This window comes from Lynx canadensis, chromosome F1 (genome assembly GCF_007474595.2).
Source record: "Lynx canadensis isolate LIC74 chromosome F1, mLynCan4.pri.v2, whole genome shotgun sequence".
Lineage (NCBI taxonomy): Eukaryota > Metazoa > Chordata > Mammalia > Carnivora > Felidae > Lynx > Lynx canadensis.
In genome coordinates, this window is record NC_044319.2 from 68,233,435 (window position 1) to 68,257,174 (window position 23,740).

At 63.7% G+C, this 23,740-nt stretch overlaps 2 protein-coding genes across 8 annotated transcripts in view; one reads left to right on the forward strand and one right to left on the reverse strand.

Annotated features, from left to right (window-relative positions):
* The window catches only part of ADAR (adenosine deaminase RNA specific), a 66,897-nt gene extending 56,513 nt beyond the window's left edge, over positions 1-10,384 (forward strand). For 5 of the 7 annotated variants that reach the window (XM_030303414.1, XM_030303416.2, XM_030303411.1 and 2 more), the window contains 9 exons: positions 4,022-4,247; positions 4,415-4,586; positions 4,738-4,831; positions 4,914-5,036; positions 5,311-5,444; positions 6,868-7,050; positions 7,285-7,397; positions 7,712-7,839; positions 7,976-10,384. In XM_030303414.1, coding sequence (XP_030159274.1) covers positions 4,022-4,247; positions 4,415-4,586; positions 4,738-4,831; positions 4,914-5,036; positions 5,311-5,444; positions 6,868-7,050; positions 7,285-7,397; positions 7,712-7,839; positions 7,976-8,213 — 1,411 coding nt within the window. In that variant the 3' untranslated portion in view covers positions 8,214-10,384. Of the gene's footprint in view, positions 1-4,021; positions 4,248-4,414; positions 4,587-4,737; positions 4,832-4,913; positions 5,069-5,100; positions 5,139-5,310; positions 5,445-6,867; positions 7,051-7,284; positions 7,398-7,711; positions 7,840-7,975 lie in introns of those variants that run through there. The other 2 variants (XM_030303412.1, XM_030303415.1) reach the window with 2 other exon arrangements.
* A 4,623-nt stretch (positions 10,385-15,007) lies between these two features.
* CHRNB2 (cholinergic receptor nicotinic beta 2 subunit) lies at positions 15,008-23,074 on the reverse strand. The gene is made up of 8 exons (XM_030303030.2): positions 23,070-23,074; positions 22,460-22,552; positions 22,115-22,290; positions 20,796-20,941; positions 20,552-20,596; positions 20,004-20,113; positions 18,370-19,249; positions 15,008-15,191 (listed from the first exon to the last, which is right to left on the reverse strand). Exons 1-8 carry the CDS (start codon positions 23,072-23,074, stop codon positions 15,021-15,023), a joined length of 1,626 nt encoding a protein of 541 aa, XP_030158890.2. The 3' UTR covers positions 15,008-15,020.
* Between the last annotated feature and the right edge of the window lie 666 nt (positions 23,075-23,740).

Genomic DNA, 23,740 nt, shown 5'->3' on the forward strand with positions numbered 1-23,740 from the left:
GGTGTAGAGAGGGCTTAAAGATAAAATCTTAAAACGCCCATAATACGTATACGTGTATAACATGTATTCACAGAGAAATAGGTAAAATCCCAAAAGCACTAGATGAAAGTGTGGATTTCTGTTCGAGCATCTTGGACTGGCAAAGCCTCTCCAACAAGACACAGCAGATGAAGTCCCAGAGGGAAAAGATGGAGATGGGCTATCAGGACAAGTGGTGTTTCTTAAAAGGATCACCTGAGGAAAAAAACACTCAGGCCAATTTCTTTAAAAATGAGGGATTCTTGGGGCGCCTGGGCGGCTCAGTCGGTTGAGTGTCCGACTTCGGCTCAGGTCGTGATCTCACGCTTTGTGAGTTCGAGCCCTGCGTCAGGCTCTGCGCTGACCGCTTGCTCAGAGCCTGGAACCTGCTTCAGATTCTGTGCCTCCTCCTCTCTCTGCCCCTCCCCCGCTCACGCTTGGTCTCACTCTGTTTCTCAAAAATAAATCAATGTAAAAAAAATTAAAAAAAAAAAAGTGAGGGATTCTTTTCCAGTCTAATAGGAAAACAAAGACGGTGAACTGTCCCCAGAAGAGCATCAGGAAGTACCAGTAGAAGGTGCTCGACTCCCTCTGTAAATACACATACACGCGGTTGGCGACCCCGTGGCGTCCGTGGTGCGTCTCAGCGTGCGGTAGTTACGGCGAGGTGGGGCCGCCCCTGGGAGTCCACACCCGCGAGGGGCGGGGACAGGCGGTCTGTGCCCGTGTCCTCCGCAGGCCGGTGAAGGAAACTGAGTTGTACCCGCACCACGGAGCACCTCGCAGCCCTGAGCCAGAGTCCGCCCGTGCGGGTGGGCCATCCGGGGCGCAGGAGGGAGGGATGTGAGCGCGAGCTTGCGGACGGCCACCTAGGGTCCCTTCTCGCGGGATGAGATACTGGCGGCGTTTGCTTCTGCGGAATGAGAGATACCTGACTTTCGCTGTATGTTCTTTTCTTTTTTTAATTTTTTAATGTCTTATTTCCGAGAGAGAGAGACACAGAGACAGAGAGAGACAGAGCTCACGCAGGGGAGGGGCAGAGAGAGGGGGGGACACAGAATCCGAAGCGGGCTCCGGGCTGTCACAGCACAGAGCCCGACATGGGGCTCGAACTCACAAGCTGTGAGATCACGACCTGAGCTGAAGTCGGACGCCCAGTCGACTGAGCCACCCAGGCGCCCCGACTTTCATGATATATTCTTAACTGTTTGAATTTTTGTGGGGTACCCAACTATTCAGTTTTAAAAGGTCCTTAAAGGAGAAGAGCTCACAAAAATGGCATCTTACTTTAAGTTTTCTTTTAATAATAAGTAACGTTGTTGATGTCTTCATATCTACCTGTTACTTGTGTTTCCTCTTACGTGAACTCCGTGTAGCTCTTGCCCTAGTCCATCCTTTTTTACTTGACTAGGTAAGAACAGGGCGGGAGGAACGGGGAGAGGCCGTTGCGCTCCTGGCCTCCGCCTGCCCTTTGCGCCCAGCCGCCCTCCCTGGCTTCAGCCTTGTTCTTCGTGCCTGCGTTCTGGCCTCTCGTCTTCTCCTTGCACAGAACCCCCCCTAGGACTTTGAGTGACTCACGCAGAATTTCAGAAATTACTGTGACCCACACGGAGCGCGCGGCAGACCCCCCGGCCACAGCAGCGCCCACACACTTGGGGAGGGGCGAGGGGCTGGGGCCGCAGTACCTGCCCTGCTGTCGGGGTGACACATTGTGCCCTCTGTTTTGCCTCCTCTCTGGCCTCCTTGGAAACCACCGAATGTGCCCGCCAAACACAGACCTTCCCAGAGCTCTGGACCGCCGTGTCCAGCCTCCTGTTGCTTCCGCCTGACCCTCTGGTCCCACCTGCCCAGAGGAGAGCTCTTGGGTGTCGCCCCGTGGCCGTTTCCCCTGGTCCTTCCCGTGTCAGTCGGTGACCCCACCGCCCGCCCTCTGCTCCACAGCCCTAGGGGCAGGCCAGCTTCCCTCCCCTGCACGTCCTTCAAGCAGACCGTCCCTCGGCCCGTGTGTTGTGCATATGGTTCGGCACAAACCTCCTCCCGCCTCCAGCGCCAAAACCAGTCGGTGGCCTCCTGCTCTCCCAGCTTTGTTCGTTCATTCAGGAATGTTGAGGGGCCACATTTGTATTTGTGTGGACGGGCGCCAGATACGAGTCAGGGATCCTTGATAGGGACAAGTGTGAGGCCTCCTATGTCGTGCGTGTCACCAAGAGCTCAGGTTGTGTGATGGGTTGAGGGTCTGCTCGGCGGCCCGACTCAGTAGGGAGAGGCGCCCACGAGGTGGCCTCAGGCTGCTTAAGAGGAGGACGGCGCTTCGGGAGGGAGCGAACTCGGCCCAGGTCGGCGCTGGGAGGGGAGCTCGCTGCGTTTGGTACTAGCCGCAGTCCTGTGACGGGCACCCCCCTACCCGCATTGCACTGTGCAGGACGCCCCTCCGCCCTCCCTGTGCCACTCACCACCTCCCGCCCTCGGCCCTGCGTCTCACCAGCCTCCCAGCAGGCCCCCCGGCTGCACGCGTCCCCCCTGCCCGCCGCCCCCCTCACCCCAGACCCGTGCTTACGGAGCGCTTGGGCCGTGGCTGGTGGCTTCTGTGTGTAGCTTTCAAGCGACAGGTCCCCGTGTCCCACACATACAGGCCCTGACGGGACAGGCACACCCCGTTGGCGCTCCCACGGACCGGGTGCTGCACACGGAAGGTTTGCGGGAACCTGCGTCGAGCGCGTCTGTCGGCGCCGTTTTTCCAGCTGTTCCGCTCACTTCCTGTCTCTGCGCCACGTTGTGGTGATGGTCACGGTATCTAAGCCTTTGCGTCACTACGTTTGGTGATCTGTGACCCGTGATCGCAAGTCGCTGGCAGCTCAGGTGATAGTTAGCGTTCTTTCGGAATAAAGTATGTTTTAGTTAAGGTACGTGTGGGGTTTTTAGACCCAGCGGTGGCACGCTAAGAGACTGCAGTATGGCGCCAACGTATTTCCACGCGCACTGGGAAACCAGAAAATGTGTTCTGACTCGCTTTACCGCGATGCTCACTTGATGGCTGTGGTCTGCAGCTGTCTGAGGTCCTGCACGTGTATCTGTCTTCGTGCGTAAGAATTCATACTTTTCAAGCACGCGGAAAAGCCGTGAGATTCCGCGGAGTCTCTCAGAGGCCCGGTTTGGCCCCCGCTGCTTTCTGGCATCTGTCACGCCATGTCCCTGTCCTCCTCCTGCTCCCCCCCCCCCCACCCCGGCCCGCACGCCTCGGATGGTGGAGGAAGGAGTCAGGGCGTCCCCTGCACCGGACAGGCCGCTCGGCGTGACTGAGCGTAAGGGGACCGGCTCTGTTTCCCGCCTGAGCAGTTTAGGACGGGGCTGAAGCTGGGATTCTTGACACCCTAGCGGGAGACGCCCCGTCACGCTCTCCCGCCCCTGCCTGGACGGCCGGCCGACCGGCTCACGTGCCCAGGCGCGCCCCTCCCAGGGCCCCCTCGTGAGAGCTGAGCCCCTTGCCTAAGGCACGTCTCCACGTCCGGCCACGCCAAGCTCAGGGTCCTCTTGGGCCGACCGGGAAATTAGGAAACGGAATCAGGTGCTCCGAAGTAGAGTGTCAAACCGCGAGGGAGAGCGCCGCTGCCGTTTCTGCCTAAGTTCTGGACAAGAGAACCCCTGTCGTGTTTCCTCACGCCCCGTCCCCGACCTGCTGAACTTTGTGATGCGGGCCCAGAGCCCTCGCGGGCAGCCGCATCCCCTCAGATTTGATGACACGATGTTGTCATCCAGTTCTGGGGCCACTTGCGGTTCGTGACAAGTGAGCCCGGTTTTCCGTGTATACGAAGTCTCCCTTATAAGCGCGTCTACGCTGAAGAAGAGTCGGCGTAGACAAAACCAGTAAGTAACGGTCCGGGCGACCCCTGGATCTGGTGGCCGTGACGTTGTGAGTCCCCGGTGCCCCGCGCCGCACGCGGGCCCCTCGCGGCGACGCGGTCGCGGCCGGGCGCGTGTCTTTATCCTGCTTCTCGTCCCGAAGGTTCGTGTACCAGGCCAAAGTCGGGGGTCGCTGGTTCCCGGCCGTGTGCGCCCACAGCAAGAAGCAAGGCAAGCAGGAGGCGGCCGACGCGGCGCTCCGCGTCCTGATTGGGGAGGACGAGAAGGCCGAGCGCATGGGTTTCACAGAGGTAACCCCAGTGACAGGGGCCACTCTCAGAAGAACTATGCTCCTCCTCTCGAGGTCCCCAGAAGCACAGCCAAAGACAGTTAAGACGTCTACTCTTGCTGCCATCTTCTCTTGGGGTCTTACCTTGCTGTCCTGTGACGCACTCCTGGGCTTTACTCCGCGCCTCAGTAGCACGCACAGCGGGGACAGCACGGGCGGGCGGGGGGGCGGGCGCGCCGCGGGCCTGACGCAGCCTTGTGCCCACAGCTCCCCCTGACGGGCAGCACCTTCCACGACCAGATAGCCATGCTCAGCCACCGCTGTTTCAACGCCCTCACCAACAGCTTCCAGCCCTCCCTGCTCGGCCGTAAGATCCTGGCCGCCGTCATCATGAAGAAGGCCTCGGACGACCTGGGGGTCGTGGTCAGCTTGGGGACAGGTCGGTGGGGCCCCCCGGCGGCGGGAGCGGACTGCCGTGCGGTTCTTGGTGGCTGCGGTCCACGCGGACGGGGGGACGAGCGCGGGAGGCTGGCCGTGCCCTGCGGAGAGGTCACCTTCTCCACCCCCCCCCCCCCCGCCCCTGCTTGCAGGGAACCGCTGCGTGAAGGGCGACTCTCTCAGCCTGAAGGGGGAGACGGTCAACGACTGCCACGCGGAGATCATCTCCCGGCGAGGCTTCATCAGGTGAGCCTCCGCCCGTCCCTCCGCGACTCGGGCCCCCGCCCTTTGCACCAGGGCGGCCGTCCTCACGGCGCCGTCCCCGCAGGTTCCTCTACAGCGAGCTGATGAAGTACAACCCGCAGACCGCGAAGGACAGCATCTTCGAGCCCGCGAAGGGAGGCGAGAAGCTCCAGATCAAGAAGACTGTGTCCTTCCACCTGTACATCAGGTGTGTGGTCCCCGTATCCACCTGGACGCCAGGCGCGCGCGGTCCCCGCCCGAAGCCCCGCCAGGCTCCACGGTCGGTTCCCGGGGGCGTCCTGGCCCGGAGGTGAGGCCTGCGCTTGGGGGCGTGTGGACGCAGCGTGGCCCACGTGCCCGGCCGCCCCCTCCCGGGGGCTGCAGGGGAAGCCCCTCACCGCCTCCACGTCCCGCGCTTCCCGAGCCCCTGGGCTCTGGACGGGGCCACGGCACAGGCCCTGACGGCCGCCCCCGCCCCGCAGCACGGCCCCGTGTGGGGACGGCGCCCTCTTCGACAAGTCCTGCAGCGACCGTGCCGTGGAGAGCACCGAGTCCCGCCACTACCCCGTCTTCGAGAACCCCAAACAGGGCAAGCTGCGCACCAAGGTGGAGAACGGTGAGTGGCACCTGTCCCCCTGTGGGGACAGGAAGACTGCCGAGCCCGGGCCCACCGCCGGGACGAGGCACGGCTGCCACGCTCTCGGCGTCTGTTGCCAGAGCTCGAGGGCTGCTTTGCCGGGCGGGGGGTCCGGGGACAGGCGTGGACCGCAGGGGGGGCGGGGCTCCGCTCTGAGTCTGCGGGTCATGTGGGAGCCCGAGGGCCCACCCGGAGCTCAGGGGACAGCCTGGCCAGAGACACAGGTTCCCGGGAGGTGATCTTGCCGCCACGGGGAGGGCGGGGAAAACAGGAGGGACGGGAAACGAAGCGCACGCGCCCTGGGCTGTCCGCTCACGGCTGCCCCCACGCCCTCGGGCCGGGTCACCTCCCTGCCCGGGACCGGGACCCGGCAGCTGGCCCCTGGCTGTGTCCCCAGAAGGTGGGAGCCGCCCCGGGGTCTGCCCGCTGGTGAACAAAGTGGCTCTGTCCACGTGGTGCCACGAAAGGGGGCGGTGCTGGCACCTCGCTGGGCCCTGAGGACACGCGAAGTGGAAAGGTCACATGCCCCGTGGCTCCGTTTATACGCCGCGTCCGGAGTACAAAGGGGGCGACTCTGGAGACAGAGGGTGGACCAGCGCCGCCTGGGGCCTGGGGTGGGAGGGGCCGGCCCGCCGGGTTTCTCCCGAGGGCCGTGAAAGTTCTGACTGGGGTGAGGGTCGCACGCCTCTGCGAACGCAGTAAAAACCACAGAACCGTGTGCTTTATGTGGGTGAGTTCTATCTCAGCAAAGCTGTTACAACGAAAGCAAGGGGCGCCGGGCAGAGTCCGTCGGAAGAGCACGTGACTCATAATCTCGGGGTCACGAGTTCGAGCCCCACGTTGGGTGTAGACACAGCAGCAGCGCCCCGTGGCGGCTTCCCAGTGCACCGCACATAAAAGCCAAACCTGCGCACCCGCCGAGGGCTCGGGCCCACTGGCTCTTCGTCGGCAGCCTGGACGACCAAACCTCTTGCTGCCTCAGGGCCTTTGCTTGTGCTGTTCTCTGTGTCTGAAACCGTTATTCAGCCGTGGCTCCTCCACGTCTCTTGCTTTGCCTGCGAGTCCGTCCCGGGCGGCCGCGCCACCCTCCCAGCCTCCGGACCCTGTCGCCATTCAGAGTTTGTGTGTGGGAGCATTTGCTCGCTTGCTGTCCGTCTGTCCCCTTCTGCCCCTCACCCGCTGCTGTCTGTCTGCCCCCTCCTGCCCCCTCACCCGCGCACACGTTCCAGGGGCACAGAGGTCTTCTGGGTTCGCTCGCCATTGTTCCCAGCACCGAGCACGGTGTTGGTGCGGCCAGAATGAGCCCACCAGTGCCTTGGCCCAAGCGTGAGGCGTAGAAGCCCCACGGCAGGAGTGGCCTGGCCCAGGGGCCCCCGTGGCTCTGACCCAAGTGCCCCCACAGGGGAAGGCACCATCCCAGTGGAATCCAGTGACATCGTGCCTACGTGGGACGGCATTCGGCTGGGGGAGCGACTCCGAACCATGTCCTGCAGTGACAAGATCCTGCGCTGGAACGTGCTGGGCCTGCAGGGGGCGCTGCTGACGCACTTCCTGCAGCCTGTGTACCTCAAGTCTGTCACCCTGGGTAAGGGTCCCGTCGGGCCGCACACCCGGCTGCTGGGGGGGGGGGGGGGCGGGCTCAGCGCAGGCGCTCACCGGGCGGGTCTCGCAGTGGCTCACGGAAAGCAGGCTCCAGCCGCAGCGTCGCCCGGAGCCCGAAGTGCCTGCGGGTGCGGGGCGCCACCTCTGTCCTCACGGCCCACCGGGACCTTCTTCACGCTCCCTGCACAGACGGGCATGGTTCCCTCTTTGCACCCAGGTTACCTGTTCAGCCAAGGGCATCTGACTCGGGCCATCTGCTGCCGTGTGACCAGGGACGGGAGTGCCTTCGAGGACGGACTGCGGCCCCCCTTTATCGTCAACCACCCCAAGGTGTGTGGCCCCATCCCCTTCCCCTTGATGTTTTCTCCCGTCCACGTGAGCCTGCCCGTGGCACCCCTGTGTCCGCTGTGGGCAGGGGATGTCCCGGGGGCCAGTCCCCCTGTCCCCTTGGATGCTGAGGGCTTGCTTTCGTCCGCAGCCCGTTTGAGTCGAGCAGGGCTCAGTGAGTCTAGTCTTCAGACAGAACCCTAGATACGGGGAGGGATCCCGAGCCCCCCCCCATGTCTTGGGAGTCCCCAGTCCCTGCCACAGGACCTTCTCCTGGAAGTCTCCATCTTTCCCGTCGCTCCCGGGATCCATCCCAGGTTGGCCGCGTCAGCGTGTACGACTCCAAGAGGCAATCTGGGAAGACGAAGGAGACCAGCGTCAACTGGTGCCTGGCTGACGGCTACGACCTGGAGATCCTGGATGGGACCAGAGGCACCGTGGATGGGTGAGGAGCCGCGGGGCCGCCCCGTCTGCGTTCCCCAGAGCTTAGCGGCTGCTTAGCGGCTGCCCCCTGTACCTCCCCCGCCGGGCTCCCCTCCCTCTCTGTCCCCGGGCGGTGCTGAGCTCTCTTGTTCCTCCAGGCCGCGGAACGAGCTGTCCCGGGTCTCCAAAAAGAACATTTTCCTCCTGTTTAAGAAGCTGTGCTCCTTCCGGTACCGCAGGGACCTGCTCAGACTCTCCTACGGGGAGGCCAAGAAGGCGGCCCGCGACTATGAGGTGGCCAAGAACTACTTCAAGAAGGGTCTGAGGGACATGGGTTACGGGAACTGGGTCAGCAAGCCCCAGGAGGAGAAGAACTTTTACCTCTGCCCCGTGTAGCGGGCCGGGCGCCGCAGGGTGGGCGCGAGGCGGGCTGTGCTGTCCTGTGGGGGTGGGGGTGGGGGCATGCTGGGGACACCGGGAACTGGGTTCCTGCGTGCCCGGCCTCTGGGGGGGGTGCCCACCCCTGCCCTGCCTGCGGGGGCGGGGGGAGGCGCGCCTTCTCTTCCCGCCACGCAAGCACGAGGGTCCTCGCCCACGACCCGCCCAGCCCCACTTGGCTCCCGCTGCCCCTCCCTGTGTTTGCCATCGACCTCTTGCCATCTTGGCCGGGGCCCCGTCAGCTCTGAGTCCTGGCAGGGCTGGGGGCTTCAGCGGCAGACTCTGTCCGCCCCTCCCACCCCCTCCCCGCCGGCTCCCCGCGGCCCTTTTGCGATCCCCTCCTTCTGATCACGGAGTTTCTCCTTTTCTCCCAGAGGGTGAGAGGCGAACTTAAGCGGGCGAGACATCTAGGAGTCCGTCAGTCCCGGGGCCGTGGGGTCAGCGACCTTCGGGCCTTGCACTTTAGCCGGCACAGGGGGCGGGGCGGCCGGGAGGGCTGGCGCAGCCTGGGGGTCCCCCGGCGATAGCAGAGGGCCCTGTGGGGCGACGCCGACCACCCAGGGGCACAGACCCGCCTCGCCAAACCGCCAGGCTGCAGCTGTCCTCCTGAAGCATTCCTAGGGATTTGTCCTGCCAGCAGGGGACAGCAGGGCCACAGACCCCAACCCACTGGTGGCAGAAGTCCTCCGAAACAGGTCCTCCCCGCTCAGATAATCAGGACTTAGAACAAGGGCACAATGTCGCGTTGGGTCAGATCACTGTACCGCCCGCGTGTTTCTCGTGACCGTGACGCCAGTGAAACTTGACAAAGTCGTGGGTAAATTAAGAGTTTTTAAAAATGTCATAAATGTTGATTCTTAACTGCTACAGATAACCTGTAATTGCACAGATTTAAAAGTCAGACTTAATTTTCCATTTATCCAAGTGCTTTTGTCTGCGAGGTAGCTTCAGGAGGGCCGGTCACAGGCCTGAGGTCTCCTTGCCCGTCAAGGAACCTTTAGAGGCTGACACTCCGACAGCAGTCGTAGATGAAACAGCAGCTCGTCCTAAAGCCCCGTGAGGTGGGACCCCGTCCGCACCTCCAGCCAGCGTTGACTCCCGTGGTCCCAGCCTTCCGTCCCCCCGGAGTCCGGCTCTGGGCCCGAGTCAGCCGGACGCGCTCCAGACCTGTGCCCGGGCCCTGCCCCTCCAGACCCGAGCCCGCCTCCGGGTGGTGGCCGTGTGTGTCCGAGAACGCTCCACGCCAGCGCCCCGAGGAGCCTGTCCCCCGCCCCCCGCACCCCCACACTACTGCCGAGGCGGCCCCGTCTGCCCCCACCTCTTCAGCGGTAGATACGCCCCCCTTCACACTTCTGTTCCTGTGGCTACTGTTTCTTCTGTGCTTTTGACCAAAAACTGACCAAAATAAAAAAAAAACCCAAGTTTTTAAAGCATACTGAAGATGTGTTTGTGGAACAGCCAAGCGTCCCGAGGAACCGGTAGGGAACCGGTGCCCGTCCCCGGGCGGAGGCGCCTCAGAACCTGCGGGCCCCGCTCCACCTTGGGTGTTAGGACCCCGGCTCGGACCCGGCTGCCTCCTCTTTAACTGGCAGCGCGCGGCCCTCAGAACCCCAGCCCCGCGCCCCGAGGTCAGAGGAGCCGTCGCAAACTTGTCGCCTTCGGTTTCTGCTGTAGGAAGAGGTTTCTGCCGGAGATGCTGCTGTGCGGGGACGTGCCCGCCCCCCCCCCCCACCGCGCCCCTGCACCCCCGCCCGCCCCCGCAGGGCTGGACGGGGCAGAGCTCCCTCCTGCCCTGCTCTACTTTCTTGTCCGGTGTTTGTTTTTAGTAACCAGGACGCCCTCTTCCTTTTTTTTTAAATGATCTTTGTAGTTGGTTCGTCCGGACCATGGCTGTCGTGCCCCCTCCGGTTATCGCTTGTGAAACGTGTCACCGCTGAAGCTATTTCCTGTACTCACGTGGAGAGGCTCTGTGGGTTTGGGTCCTGGTGTGACCCCAGGCGCTGGGTGGGAAGAGCCCAAGCTCAGGCTTGGTGTGGCCGTGGCTGCGGTTCTGCTCTTATGTGTCCCTCGGTAACAGTGACTCACGTTATACATTCCTCAGAAATAAAAAAGGAGACTCTGAATTGTTAGAAAGCGTGCGGCCGTGGCTTCGTGGTGGGGGGACCTGGGGACGGAAGGAGCTGTGGTCCTGGGGAGGGACTGGGGACAGAGGGGCTGTGGTCTTGGGGGTGGGGGGGCTGGGGACAGAAGGAGCTGTGGTCCTGGGGGCGGGGAAGAGGGGGAGGGACTGGGGACAGAGGAGCCTGTGGTCTTGGGGGTGGGGGGACTGGGGACAGACGGAGCTGTGGTCCTGGGGGGGGGGGAGAGGGGGAGGGACTGGGACAGAGGGGCCTGTGGTCTTGGGGGTGGGGGGACTGGGGACAGACGGAGCTGTGGTCCTGGGGTTCGGGGCTGGGGCCCGCCCCCACACGCCCTTCCTCACGAGCCCACCGAACAGATGGGATGCCCCCCTGGCCCAGAGCAGGGACACCCGTGGAGATGACCGCCCCGCCCCCACAGGGCACCCGTCCCCAGCTGCTGCTCGGCCTGGCCCCCAGGGCCCGCAGGGAAGCGCATACTTGGAGCAAAGTTCCAGGAGACCCGCCGTGGCTTCCCCTGCTTTACGTGTGGAAGGCACTGGACTGTTCCTTCCACTTGAGTTTCCAAGAGGACTCACCCCTGTCCACGTGGTAATTTAGTCCACGGTCTCTACCAGATCCAGCCCAAGTACCTGATGGGGAGGCGGAGTCCCAGCGAAGCCTCCTTCCCCGTCCACTATGCAGATGGGACAGTTGAGGCCGGGAGGGCCAGTGACGTGTCCAGGAGCACATTAGGGACCACGGTTCTGCATGGCTGTCACTCGTGGTCCATGAGACCCCGAGCTGAGTCAGCTGGACGGGTTTCCAAAGACCTCGAAGGGGAACGTCTGCCCCCCCCCCCCACCAGGAACCGACCAGGAGCCTGTCAGGCGGCTCCTGGTCCCACGCGGAGGGCAGGGTGTCCTTCACACCTAGTGCAGGTGCCGGGCACGTGTGCAGAGGGAGCGAGATGGCCCCCACCCCCCACTCCAAGTGGGCTGGGAAGCAGGGCCGCCCACGGGGACCGACGGGTGTCCTCGGCTCGTGTCAGGTGCGGGAGGCCCACAGTTTAACGCCACTTCTGGGTTGGGCCCACGGCAAAGGGGGCTCACGCAGGCCGCAGCTGTGAGGAGACCTGTGAGACCCGGCCAGCCTGCCTCCGGCCCCTTCTTTGAAAGGGGCCCTCCCCCCAGAGCTCCCTCCCCCCCCAGGAGCTAGTTCTGGGCTCTGTGACTCGGGGCCCAGCCGCTTGGCCGCTTCCTTTCCGTCCGATGGGTGTCCGCGTAGGGCACAGGGCAGTACTGAGTTACGGCTGCTCTCCAGTCTCGAACCATCTGTCATGCCTCACGAGTCGTTTCTCCAGCAGGTCCCGGGTCCCTGAATTTGCCAACCCCAGCCCCCAAATACGAGACAGACAAGACAGCTTTGGAAACCTCTTTCTTTACGACAATGTGAAGTTCCTAGCGCGTCTGGCCTGGAGTTGGCTAGGACCGGTGCAAATACTCCAGGAGCACAGACGAGGGAGACCAAGGCCAGTGCGGGGGCAGGGGGCGCAGGGGGGGTGGGTGGGCGGGAGTCGTAGCCACACCTAGACCTACAGTCCCTTAGGAGCCGCGTGACAGCCGGCCGGGCCGCTGGGCCACACACCGAAGGTGCCGCGTCACGCTCCGGCCCGGGCGGGTGACGGGCAGGTGACGGCAGCCCACACACGGGGGAGCAGCTGGCTGAGAGCCGGAGTCCGCTCCGGCCAGGGACTGGGTTCACCGACGCCCTAGCCTTCCCCCAGCCGCCCCCCACCGTCCCTCCGCCTCTCTGAGGTGGCTTCTGTGTCGGCGGGAGCCCCTGCCTGCAGGCCGTCCAGGAACAAGGGCCTGGGGCTGGAGGAGGCAGGAGTCGAGCCCCCAGATCCTGCCTCTGCCCTCCCTGCACAGCCCTCGTCCGCGGAGAAGGCCCGTCAGGCGGCCGCCGATAGACTGCTCGCCTCCTGCCGCAGCGCCGGCCGTCAAAAGCAGAGTCGGACAGCGTGGTTGGCACACGGCCTGTGGCCCCGCCGTCCCCGGGAGAGACGGGCCAGTCACTGCCTCGGCGCCCCTCCCAAGCCCATCTGGCTCGGGCTTCGGTCCAGCGTCGGCACCGCCCTCTTCCGATCGGGGACATGGGGCTGGGCGCCTGGTTCTCCAGAGACGGGCCCCGGGGCCCCGCCCGACGGCACAAGGGAAGAGGAGGGGCTGTGCCTGTCCCCAGTTCCCAGCACCCGAGGGCTCAAACCCTGCTGCCCTCCCCTCCCCCCCAGCGGCAGGGGCCCCGAAGGGCGGCGCCCAGACATGGGGAATATGGCACCGCCCCAAGGGCCCAGCCCGGTGACCCCGTCGTACGCAGCCGTCTGTCTTTCCGCGCTCCAGCCCTCAACCAGCTCTGCCCTCCCTGTTTTACAGACCAGAATGAGCAAGGTCACGGCAAAGCGCTTTGGGTCTCCAGGCCTTGGTTTCCTCATGTGTCAGATGCCCACGAAACGCTGGGCAAGCTGCCAGCTTAGACCCCTCTAGCGTTTTTGGTGACTTACTTGGACAACAGCCACTCGCGGGAAGCACTTAACGCGAGGCCAGGCGCAGCGGCAGCTGACAGGGCCCTCCGCGTGGCCCAGGCCTTGACGAGGGGAGGGGAGAGCCGGGGCGGGGAGAGCCAGGAGGGAAGGCCTCTGGCGGGCACCCCACCCTCCAGGGGGAGGGTTCTTTCCAGTTGGTGTTCTGGTTGCTGGACTTTCCCAGGACTCTGAGTTTGCCGTGGGTCCAGGCATAATGCAAGCAAGTTTCAACTTGCTGCTCTAGAACGGGGGGGGGGGGGGGCATGGGGCCAAGACCCCCCCTCAGGAGAGATGAGCCCATTCTGGCAAGCGGGGACGCATGCCGAGGCACACCCGGCCCAACTACTGGCCGGACAAGCCTAGATCGGCCCAGGGGCAAGAGCTCACACCCGTGTTGGGAGGAGCTGACCCGGGAGGGAGGCCAGGGTCGGGGCTGGAGCACAGCCCAGGAACAGGACGACGCTTCGCGGAAAGCGCTCCAGAGAGAGGCACGGCCGTCAGACCCACCAGACCCACCGAGCGTGCCCCGGAATGTTCTCCAGTCCCCAGCTCCCCAGTCCCCGCCCTGCTTCAGGGGACTTGCTTCGCTCGAGGAAGAGACACGGGGTAAGGGAGGGTCTGCGAGGGAGGCTTTCGGGACAGTCAGGTGACCCGGCGCCCCAGCTCTGCCTGCCCCCCAACCGCACGTTCGCGAAGCGTCTGCTTCGTGCCAGGGACGGACTGGGCTTCTTGGAGACCCTCCCCTCCTCCTCTGGCCCCCACCCCCCCCCCCCGAAGAGGCAGTCCCGCCCCCATGGTGGAGATGAGGGCTCCGAGGCCCAGCAGGGCGAACAGACTCGTTCCCGTGGCTGAGCGAGCAGGCGGTGGGCCGGGACCAGAATCCACACTGAGCCCGTCTGGCCCCGTGGCCTGTGCCGTGTGCGCCCCCACCCGTTGGCACTGCCCCCGCCTCTGCCGTGCCCGCCGAAGCGGGAGGCCGGCTGGGCCGCGGAGGACAGCACGGCGTGCCGGCCGGCCCTTGGGCTACGCCGGGCGGACTGACCCCTCCGTGGCACCAGGACGGGCTGGGACCGCAAATCGGAGCCACTCACGTGGCAGGGATGGGGACAGGAGGCCCATCGGAGGCCTGTTGACGGGGCTGAGAGGCCAGGGGGTCCCCAGCTGGTCGCTGGGAGCAGGGAGCGGACACGGCCCCCGGGGGCCCAGGGACAGAGGCAGAGACCGTGCCCCGTGGGGAGCCGGAGGCGGCAGCGCGGCACGCCCCACCCCAGCTCGGGTCTGGCCGGTGGGGGAGGGCCGGGGCGGCACCACCGCTTCCTGCCCGGCGCCGCCCTCTGCGGAGGGCACAGAGGCTGGGTCAGCCTAAAGCCGACAGCTTCGGTTTCCTGACTCCAAACGCCCGGTCGGTTCAGGGGGCCAGAAGCAGCCGGCGAGCTCGCACTGCGCACCCTCAGAAGTCAGAGGCTCCCCCGATGCCCAGCCTTGCCCCCCACACCCTGGCCTGAGCAAGGAAGGGGTGCAGAGGGAGCTGGGGCTCCGGGGCCCCTTAGGAGCGGAGGGCTGTGGGGCTGGGCTGGAGGCCCCCCCCCCCAGGAATCCGACCACAGCAACAGGTGAGTCCCCCCCTCCCCCCCCCCCCCCCCCCCCCCCCCCCCCCGGCAGACGCCCCAGCCCAGGCGCTGTCCACCCATCGGGCCACACTCAGGCCCGCCCCCGGCCCCTCCCTCCCTGCTCCCGAAAGGCAAGGCCGGGTGGCCCTCCATCAGGTCGGCCCCACCCTGCCACCCTGCCCCGACCCGGCCCCTCCCCTGCCACTCCTCCCTCGGCGTGGAAGGCCCACATCCCCATTCTCCCTCGTCAGCCTTCGTGCGCCACCAGCCTGCCTGGCCGGTGCAAGGGGACAGGCCGGCCGCCGTGTGCCGCCACAGGTGCTGGGGAGGGGCCCGGGGGGGGGGGGCGGGAAAGAATGGATCCGCGGCAGCCTCCCCCCCTCCCCGCCCCCAGCTCACTCGTCCCACCTCCGCCCCAACTACTGGCAACAGAGGGCGCGGGCCGGGGAGGGCCTCACTTGGAGCTGGGCGCCGAGCGGTCCGCGTGCAGGAAGGCGGCAGCGGAGAAGTTCTGGAAGAGAGGCTGCAGGAACATGCCGATGGTGCCGGAAACACAGACGAAGACAAAGATCCACAGGAAGAGACGGTCGATCACCATGGCGACGTACTTCCAGTCCTCGCTCACCTGGACGGAGGGGCAGGGGGCCGCGGGGCGAGAGGGAACAGGTATAAGCAGGTCTCACTACACGCACACACCCCCCTCTCCCTCCACGACCCCAGACTGACTTTTCCAAAGCTGCCCTGCTCAGAAGCCTCTAGCGGCCCGTCCACGCTCCCAAGGGTGCCAGTGACATCCCGAGGGCACCGTCGCCCGCCGCCTCGCAAGCCACACTCACCAAAGCCCAAGTCGTGCTCTCAAGGCTCTGTGCCTCGAGCCTCCTTTCTGTCTAGAATCCTGGTCTTCCCTTCTCTGCCTGGCAAACTCCTACACATCCTTTAAAGCCCAAATCGGATGTTGCCTCTTGTACGAAGTGCTCTTCCCTGTTACTCCTGCTCAGAGTGAACACCATCCCCCTGGACACCGTGTGCACATCCCCTCCACGGTATTTTCCCTGCACTGTGCTGCCACTTGGATTTGCACGTCTGCCCCCACCCCCACCCCAGCCAGCGGGGAGGTCCTAAACCGCAAGGACCCTATCTGTTCCGTCGTGTAACCCCAGCGTCTGCAACAGAGTGCCAGCGAATGCTGCCTCTGCGGGCCTCGCTCTTCGTGGCCACCGGGGGAGCCCCATCCCGCAGCACCACCTCCGGCACGCGGGCCCGAGGGTGAGGACTGGTCCCCAGCTGGGACCAAATCGGTCAGAAAGAGAAGAACCCCTGGGTCCGACCGCTGCCACGGGGCCTGCATGAAGGGCCGGGCTCCCCTCTGAGCCGCTCCACCCGGTCTGCGTCGGGGCCTTTGCACCCGCTCCCCCGGGGGCCTGGGAAGGAGGCAGCTCGAGCACTGGCTCACCTGTCACACCTGTGCCTACTGTGCACCTGGCACCAAGCCCTGGGGTATGACTGAGAGCGAGACAAACACAGGCTGTGGCTGAGGGTGCAGACAGGCGGGATGGGGTGGCCACGCACCGGCCGGCCCTCATGGGAAACAAAGGACAGACACGCAATCTCAGGTGTGATCTGGGACGGCCTCTTTGAGGAAATGACACTTAAGGTCACGTGACAAGCGGGAAGGACGTGGCTGTGGCAGGAACGCAGTGAAGAAAGAAACAATCAGACAGACCCAAGCCGGGACCTTCCGCCCGTATCCTCCCAAATGTTGATGCCATGAAAAACAAAGCTGAGAAACTGCTGCAGATCGAAGAAAAAGAAACGGGACAACGAAATGCGACTTGAGCTCCTGGCCTGGGGTGGGAAAGTGCTACAGAGACCATTACTGAGAAAATTGGGAAAATTTTAATATGGGCTTCACATCAGATTAAGATATTATATCAATTCTAAATTTCCTGAATTTCATCACTGAACCTGGTTGTGCGAGACGGTATCTCTGGTCTCAGGACAGACACCCTGAAGTACTTGGGATAAAGGGTCACAGTGTCTGCAACTTACTCTCAAACAGGAGAACAAAGATTAGTAATAGTAATAGGCTTTTTATTTTTTTTTTTCAACGTTTATTTATTTTTGGGACAGAGAGAGACAGAGCATGAACGGGCGAGGGGCAGAGAGAGAGGGAGACACAGAATCGGAAGCAGGCTCCAGGCTCTGAGCCGTCAGCCCAGAGCCTGACGCGGGGCTCGAACTCACGGACCGCGAGATCGTGACCTGGCTGAAGTCGGACGCTTAACCGACTGCGCCACCCAGGCGCCCCAGTAATAGGCTTTTTAAAAGACGTTCTTATTAAGTAGGCTCCACACCCAACCTGGAGCTTGGATTCACGACCCTGAGAGCAAGAGCAGCATGAGCTACAGACGTCCCAGTAAAAAGAAAGGGCATTCCAGGCGGAGAGAGGTGTGCAAAGGTCCTGAGGTAGCACAGAGCTTGGCTTGCTTAGGCTAGTCAGCCAGATGACCCAAGGACCCGAGCCAGGGAGACAAGGTACCACATAAGGAGATATTGTGTATCTGGATGGAGCAGCTGACTTAGGGAGACACCTAGGAGACCCTGCCCTGGGCCAGGCCTCCAGCCAGGGCAATAGAGTACAGATGCCGAGAAGGATTTTGGAGTCTGTGCTCACGGGACAGGATGTGTGCCGGTTTGGATGCGGGGGGGGGGGGGGGGGGGGAGGGAGGTTTAGGAGAGAAAGAGAGGGGTCAAGGAGCACTGCAGTTTCTGGTCTGAACCACCGGGTGGACGGGATGCCATTGACTAAAGGTGGGAAGGCTGGAGGTCCGGTATAGACGGAGCACTGGGGCTTGGACGAGGAGAGTCTGAGGCGGCCAAGTAGGCCACTGCGCCCCGGGCACCCAGCGCAGTGCGCGCGCGGCACAGAACGGACTGCGGCAAGGGCGGGGGGACGGGTGGCTGCGCCGCGCACGCCCCGTCTGCATCTCCCACGTGGCCTCGGCAGCTGAGGCTCCCGCCGCAGGTCCCCGGGCCCGCCCTGCGCCCATCAGGAACGCACCCCGCTCCCTGGCCAAGCCCCGGCTCCCAGAACAGGGCACAGAAACGCCAGGCTCTGAAGCCGCACCGCCCCCCCGGCCCAGCCCCTCACGGTAGTGCTGGAGGCGCCCCTCTTCACCCCCCCCCCCCAAACCGGACCGGCTGCATCCCGGCGGAAACCCGGCCCGTCACCGTGGCAACCACTGCGGAGCCACAGCCTGGACGCGGCCCGGGTACCGGAAGCCTGACCGCCCAAAGCGGGCGGGGGGAAGGCGCCCGCAGAACTCTCCCCCTGCGCGGTCTCGCGGCTCACGGAGCAGAGAGCCGGGTGTGCGCAAAGCGCAGGGTGCTCCGGGAAGCCCTCGCCTCCGCCGGCCCCTCCTCCAAAACGATTTCTCCGGGTCCGGCCCCCCCCCCCCCCGGGGCCCAAAGGCGCACATCGGGGTCCGGGACTTGGGACTGTCCTCCCCGCGGAACCTCTTCTCCCCTCCCCCCACCCCCGCCCCGGCCGCCCTCAGTTCTGCCGCGCCCCCCCTCCCCCCCGCGCCGTGGGGCGCACGGGCGACTCGTGCCCTTTGTGCCCAGAGCTGCGATGGTCACATCACCAACTGGGGCTTGGGGGGCGAGCGGGGGCCGCCAAGCCGTAAAGGCCCCCGACGCGTCCCGGGTCGTGCGCGCCCCCCGCCCGGCCCGCCTCCCGGAAGCCCACGGAGAAGGCCACGCCCCCCGCACTCCCGGCAGCCTCGCGCGGCGGCGCCACTCACGCTCTGGTCGTCGTCCTCGCTGCGCACGTGGTCCGCGATGAAGCGCACGCCGTCCACCGCCGCGCGGAGCCCGCAGCCTTGCGCCGGGCCGGCCGGCTCCCCGGGGGCTTCTCGGAAGAGGAGGGCGCCCGCCTCGCGCTCGCGCTGGCGCCGCCGCAGGCGCAGGCGCTGGCGGGCGCAGCGGTGGCGCGGCTGCTGCATGAAGAGCAGCGCGGGCAGCTTCTCCAGGAACACGACCTTGACCCAGGGCGCCATGGTGTGCGTGGTGGGCGAGCGGTGGTGCACGTTGAGCACGCACACGCTGGTGACGATGGAGAAGGTGACCAGCACCATGGTGAACATGAGGTACTTGCCCACCAGCGGCACGTCCAGCGAGGTGGGCGGCACGATCTTGGAGATGAGCAGCAGGAAGACGGTGAGCGCCAGCAGCACGGAGATGCACAGCGTCATCTTCTCGCCGCAGTCGGACGGCAGGTAGAAGACGAGGATGGCCAGCGAGGTGATGAGCACGCAGGGGACGATGAGGTTGATGGTGTAGAAGAGGGGTTTGCGCCGGATGATGAAGTCGTACGTGATGTCCACGTACGTGGAGTCGTCCGGGTTCTCGTTGCGCCGGCCCGGCAGCGCCACGATGTCCCACTCGCCACTGGGCGTGAAGTCGTCCAGGCTGGCCACGTCACTCTTGAGCACCAGGTCGATCTCCGTGCGGTCGTAGGTCCACGAGCGGAACTTCATGGTGCAGTTCTGCTGGTCGAAGGGGAAGTGCTTCACCTCGATCTTGCAGGCGCTCTTGTAGATGGCGGGCGGCAGCCAGAAGATGCTGCCGTCGTGGGAGACCACGGCGTTGGAGTAGAAGGACACCTCGTACATGCCATCGGCGCTGCCAGAGGACGCGCACAGTGAGCCCCGGCTCCAGCGTGCCCGCACCCTACCCGTCAGCCCAGCGCCGAGTGCGAGGGAGACCGGGGGGGGGGGGGGAGGGTAACGGGCCAGGAGCGTACAGAGGTGCGGCGGGGAGTGAGCAAGAAGGGGAATGGCTGAGCTGGTGGTCGGGAGGCCTGTGAGGCCTTTCAGAGGCAGAAGCGGGTGGATGGGGGGGGCTGTCTGCTACTTATCGCGCATCGCGCAAACCGGGTGCTCCACACGGGGGTGGAGAGTAAGGAGCCCCAGGCAAGGAGGGGGACAGAGGCAGGTGAGAGCGGGGCATGGACCCGCTAGTGATGTGGGACCTTGAAGGTCAGCGGGGTTGTCGCAGGAAAGGGGACAGAAGCCGGGGAGAAACTGGGACCGCCAGGCTCTTTGATCCTGAACGGTGCTCCAGGGAAGCGTATTCCGGGATCAGCGAAGGTGCTGCAGCTGCCAGCCCTTGTTCGTATCCCGCTGCGGCTCCAAACGCCAGGGGCTCCCGTTTGGCTGGGAGGGGACTGGCCACGGCCCAAATCGCCTCGGGGTCGTCGGGGTACTTCACACCACCCCGCCGTGGTCTGGGCCTGTTTGCGTAGTGACTGTGGCCGTGCCAGTGAGAGGTCCCCTCTCTTCCCAGCACGAGCTGATGTACTTTCCCCAAGACCCCTTCCCTCCCAGAGCACTCTGGTCATCTCCACCCACCTTCCCGTTGCTCCCAGGCCACCTACTTGTTGTATAGGACCACGTCCGGCAGCCAGATGTGCTTGGAAGGGAGCCGAACCTTCTTCATGTTGTCGAACTCCTCAGGCTTCCAGGTGAGGCGATAATCTTCCCATTCCTGGGAAAGGGGGAGAGAGCATTGCCAGCCTTGACCTTGGTGGGGCTCAAGGTCAAGGACAGAGACTGGGAGGATGGGGCATCTGGCTTGAGGAGGCTTTTAAAAGCCACTCCCTCCTGACAGTGACTCCTCTGCCCAGCCAATGTGGCTCATAAAATACGTCCTCGTTTAATTTGCACATCTAAGCCAAGATATTAGAATCTACGTTTTGCAAATAAAATGGATCTCGCAGATCTTAACATGTTCAAAGTCCCAGAGCTGGTGAGTGGAAGAACCAAGATTCAGACCAGTTATTTAGGAATCCAGAGTCTATACCGTTCCGCCTTTCTTGAGGAGATTAAAAGAGGAAAAAGCACATACAAAAAAAGGTGGGGGGGGGGGCGCGGGTAGGAGGAGAGAGGAGGCCGGGGATGTGGGCCGGGCAGGAAGAGCGCTAACCTGGGTCAGCCAGACATTGGTGGTCATGATCTGTTCCCGCTCATGCTGCAGAGAAGAGAAGTTGCTGAGAAGGGCCCCCAGCTGCTGAGAAGGGCCCCCAGCAGGCAGGCTCACTACAAGCACCCACGTCCTTCCCGTACCTCCCCACGCCTTGGGAACTCCAGAGCAATAAGCACAAACATGAGCACAATCTTGGCTCTTCAGATTTCAGTGGCTGGGCGGAGAGTTTGGGACCCGTACTCACCACACTAATGAGCTGGGCCAGCGACACCATGAGCTGAACGGTCACCAGCTCAGAGCCGTTGGTGGCTGGGCGAATGAGCTTGTTGTACCGGGAAGGATCTAGGAGGTGCTCCACTAGCCGCTCCTCCGTGTCAGTACCCCAGACGCCTGGGCAGGGGAGTGGGGGGCAGGAAGGAAGGAAGTGGGCAAGGGGGGCCCACCTAGCATCCCGCTCTCCCTAGCCAAGTGGGCCAGCCAGGCTGAAACAGCAGCGTCCCGCTGCTCCATCCCTAAGGATACAGCAAAATGCCCAGGTCAGCCCGCGGGGGCCCCTCATGGCGAAGCCGTTCTCTGAGGTCACTGACCAGGGAGACCAGGGAGCCCCACACAGGTGTCTCCAGACTAGGAACCCATTCCGCAAGGATTGTGGAGACCTACTCTTCCTGCAAGGTCTCAGACAGTGGTCTCAAAAGACTGGAGATTTCATGTTTTCATGGCTTCTCCTGAAAGATCCCTGCCGTTCGAGGAGAGTTTGGGATGGTGATGAAAGGGAACGGCTATTTATATCGCACCACACGACCTTTCTCCTCAGTCAGTGCCCATCTGTGTGTACAAGTAACATTATGTGCCTCCCCATGTGACTTTGGCTGTGACCCCACCCCACCCCCACCTTCAAAGGCACTGCTGGGTTGGAGAGGATAGCTGGGCTGGGCTGCCTGTGCTGTAGGTCGGACCATGTGTTCAGTCCCAAATTCCATGGCATGCAGGTGTGGAAAACATTTAGTTGTGTAACCCCTTCACACCCGCCCCTCCTGCCCCTCCACATACTCTCTTGCAACTCTGCACCCATGTGCCCCACCCCCTAGAGCTCCTTCCTAGCCCTCAGCCTGGCCCAGCGACTTCCCTCCCAAGTCTTCTGTCCAACCCCACAAGAGAGTTGAGAAGTCACTTCTCGCCCCTTCCTGCCTTGCCCCTGCGGAGTGGCCAGACTCAGGAGCCCGACGTGGGGTACAGGAAACGCTGGAGAGCTAAGGGAGGGTGCCGATCCAGCTAGAGTACTTGTGAAAACGTTTCACGAGAAGTCAGGTGGCACCTCAACGGCAGCGTGTGCCCTCCTGACACCCCAGAAATCGCGGGGAGACCCCCTCCCTCCTTCCTCTCTGGGCCCACGCCCTCCCCACCACCGTGGCCCGCATCTCTTTTGCTTCCTTGCATCGCTTACTCCTTTGGGGACATCCTCCTCCCGTTCAGGCGCCCCCCCCCCCCGCGGACGGCCCCAGCTCTGGGGGTCCCCCTCCCACCCCGGAGCCCGGGAGCCCGGGAGCCCGAGGCGGTCCTCACCTGCGCGCAGCCCGAGGAGGCCGCAGCCGAGCAGCAGCGCGGCGGGGCCGGAGCGCAGGGCCATGCCGCGGGCGGGGCGCTGTCCGCGGTGCTGAAGCCGCGCGGGCCGGGGCGGCCGGGCTGCGGGAGGGGGCCGGCGGGCGGAGGCTGTTCGGGCCGCTCTCCCCGGAAGGCGACTGGGACGGAGAGGGGAGGAGTCTCCGCCCCGGAGGCGGAAGCGCCGGAGCCCAGAAAGAAAGGGGGTCCCCAGGTGGGACGTGCTTCTGCCCAGGCCGCGTGTGCGCGGGGCGGAAGCGGGCGGCCCTCTGCCCCCAGCAGCTCTGGAGCCGCTCAGCACCCGGGCACCCAGCGCCGGAACGAGGGGGCGGGATTCGGGAGGAGCTCTTGGCGTTGCCGCCCTCCTTGTTCGCTCTCACCAATCCAAACGGTCCTGCCTCCCTGGAAGGACGAGAATGCCGCCGAGCAAAGGCATTTCAGGTCCTCGAAGAGACAGGGGACTCTGGGCTTGCCGTTTTAAAAAAGCGAGTGTGGAAACAGAACCCCCCCCCCCCACACACACCTGTCCCGTTCTCCGCCTCCATAAGCTCCCTCAGAGGCCAACCTCCTGCCCTCCCCCAGGGGGCCTCAGGTGGGGACGCCTAGACTTGGCCCGAAGAGAAGGCAACTTTCAAGAGGGCCCTTATCAGTTAGCCCTGCCCATTCCCCTCCAGTCCAGTCTTCGGCCTCTGTGTCACAAAGGGGATCCGAGGACCACATCACACAGGCCAGCCGGAGGAGAGCAACCGTGAGACAGAGAGGGTTCACAACTCAGTGACATCTTTGATAGGAAGAGCCCAGTACGTTTAGTTTCCGAGCCAATAAAGGCTTCCCTTTTTCCTTAGGTGGATTTTTGTCACTTACGACTAAAACTTTCCTGACTGAAGCAGCCTTACCACACATGCAGGCTCTGTCTTACTCCATCTCTGCCTACTTCTTCAGCCTCATCCAGCCCACTATATACAGCTCCCCACTCCAACTGCAGGTGCGCTCTTGAAGATCGTGAACATTCTCCACCCCACCCCCACCCCATCCTTCACACTTCAGGGCCTTTTAAACAGGGAGTTCCCTTGGCCCTTTTATCAACCACCTTCTGTTTATTTGAACACTTGACATAAATGTCAGTTCCTCAAGGAAGGAGTATTTGACCGAGGACTAAGCCCAGCGCCCTGCTCTATGTTTGCAGAGGATGTCCATCCAATGAACGAATCCGTCTGAGGCACTGGCGGTCTCCGCTGCTGAATCACGAACCAGCACAGCGCCCCGCTTCTCATGAGGGCTTGACAAATAGGAAAAGGGCTAGTGCAGGACCAACACCTTCCAGTGTGTAGGGGAAATCCCTTTTTAAAAGTTCAGCTAAGGGGCGCCTGGGTGGCTCAGTAGGTTAAGCGTCCGACTCCAGCTCAGGTCATGATATCACAGCTCGTGAGTTCGAGCCCTGCATCGGGCTCTGTGCCGACAGCCTGGAGCCTGCGTCAGATTCTGTGTCTCCCTCTCTCTGCCCTTCCCCTGCTCAGGCGCGCACCCTCTCAAAAATAAACATTAAAAAAAATCTTTTTTTGAAAAAAGTGAAAGTTCAGCTAAAAGCAA

Coding starts and splice junctions, on each gene's coding strand:
- CHRNB2 (XM_030303030.2), bottom strand. Junction 20,942..22,114: donor CCTCCTCGGGCTGCGCGCAG/GTGAGGACCGCC, acceptor TCCCCTGCCCAG/GCGTCTGGGGTACTGACACG. Junction 15,192..18,369: donor GCGAGGACGACGACCAGAGC/GTGAGTGGCGCC, acceptor CCCTCCGTCCAG/GTGAGCGAGGACTGGAAGTA.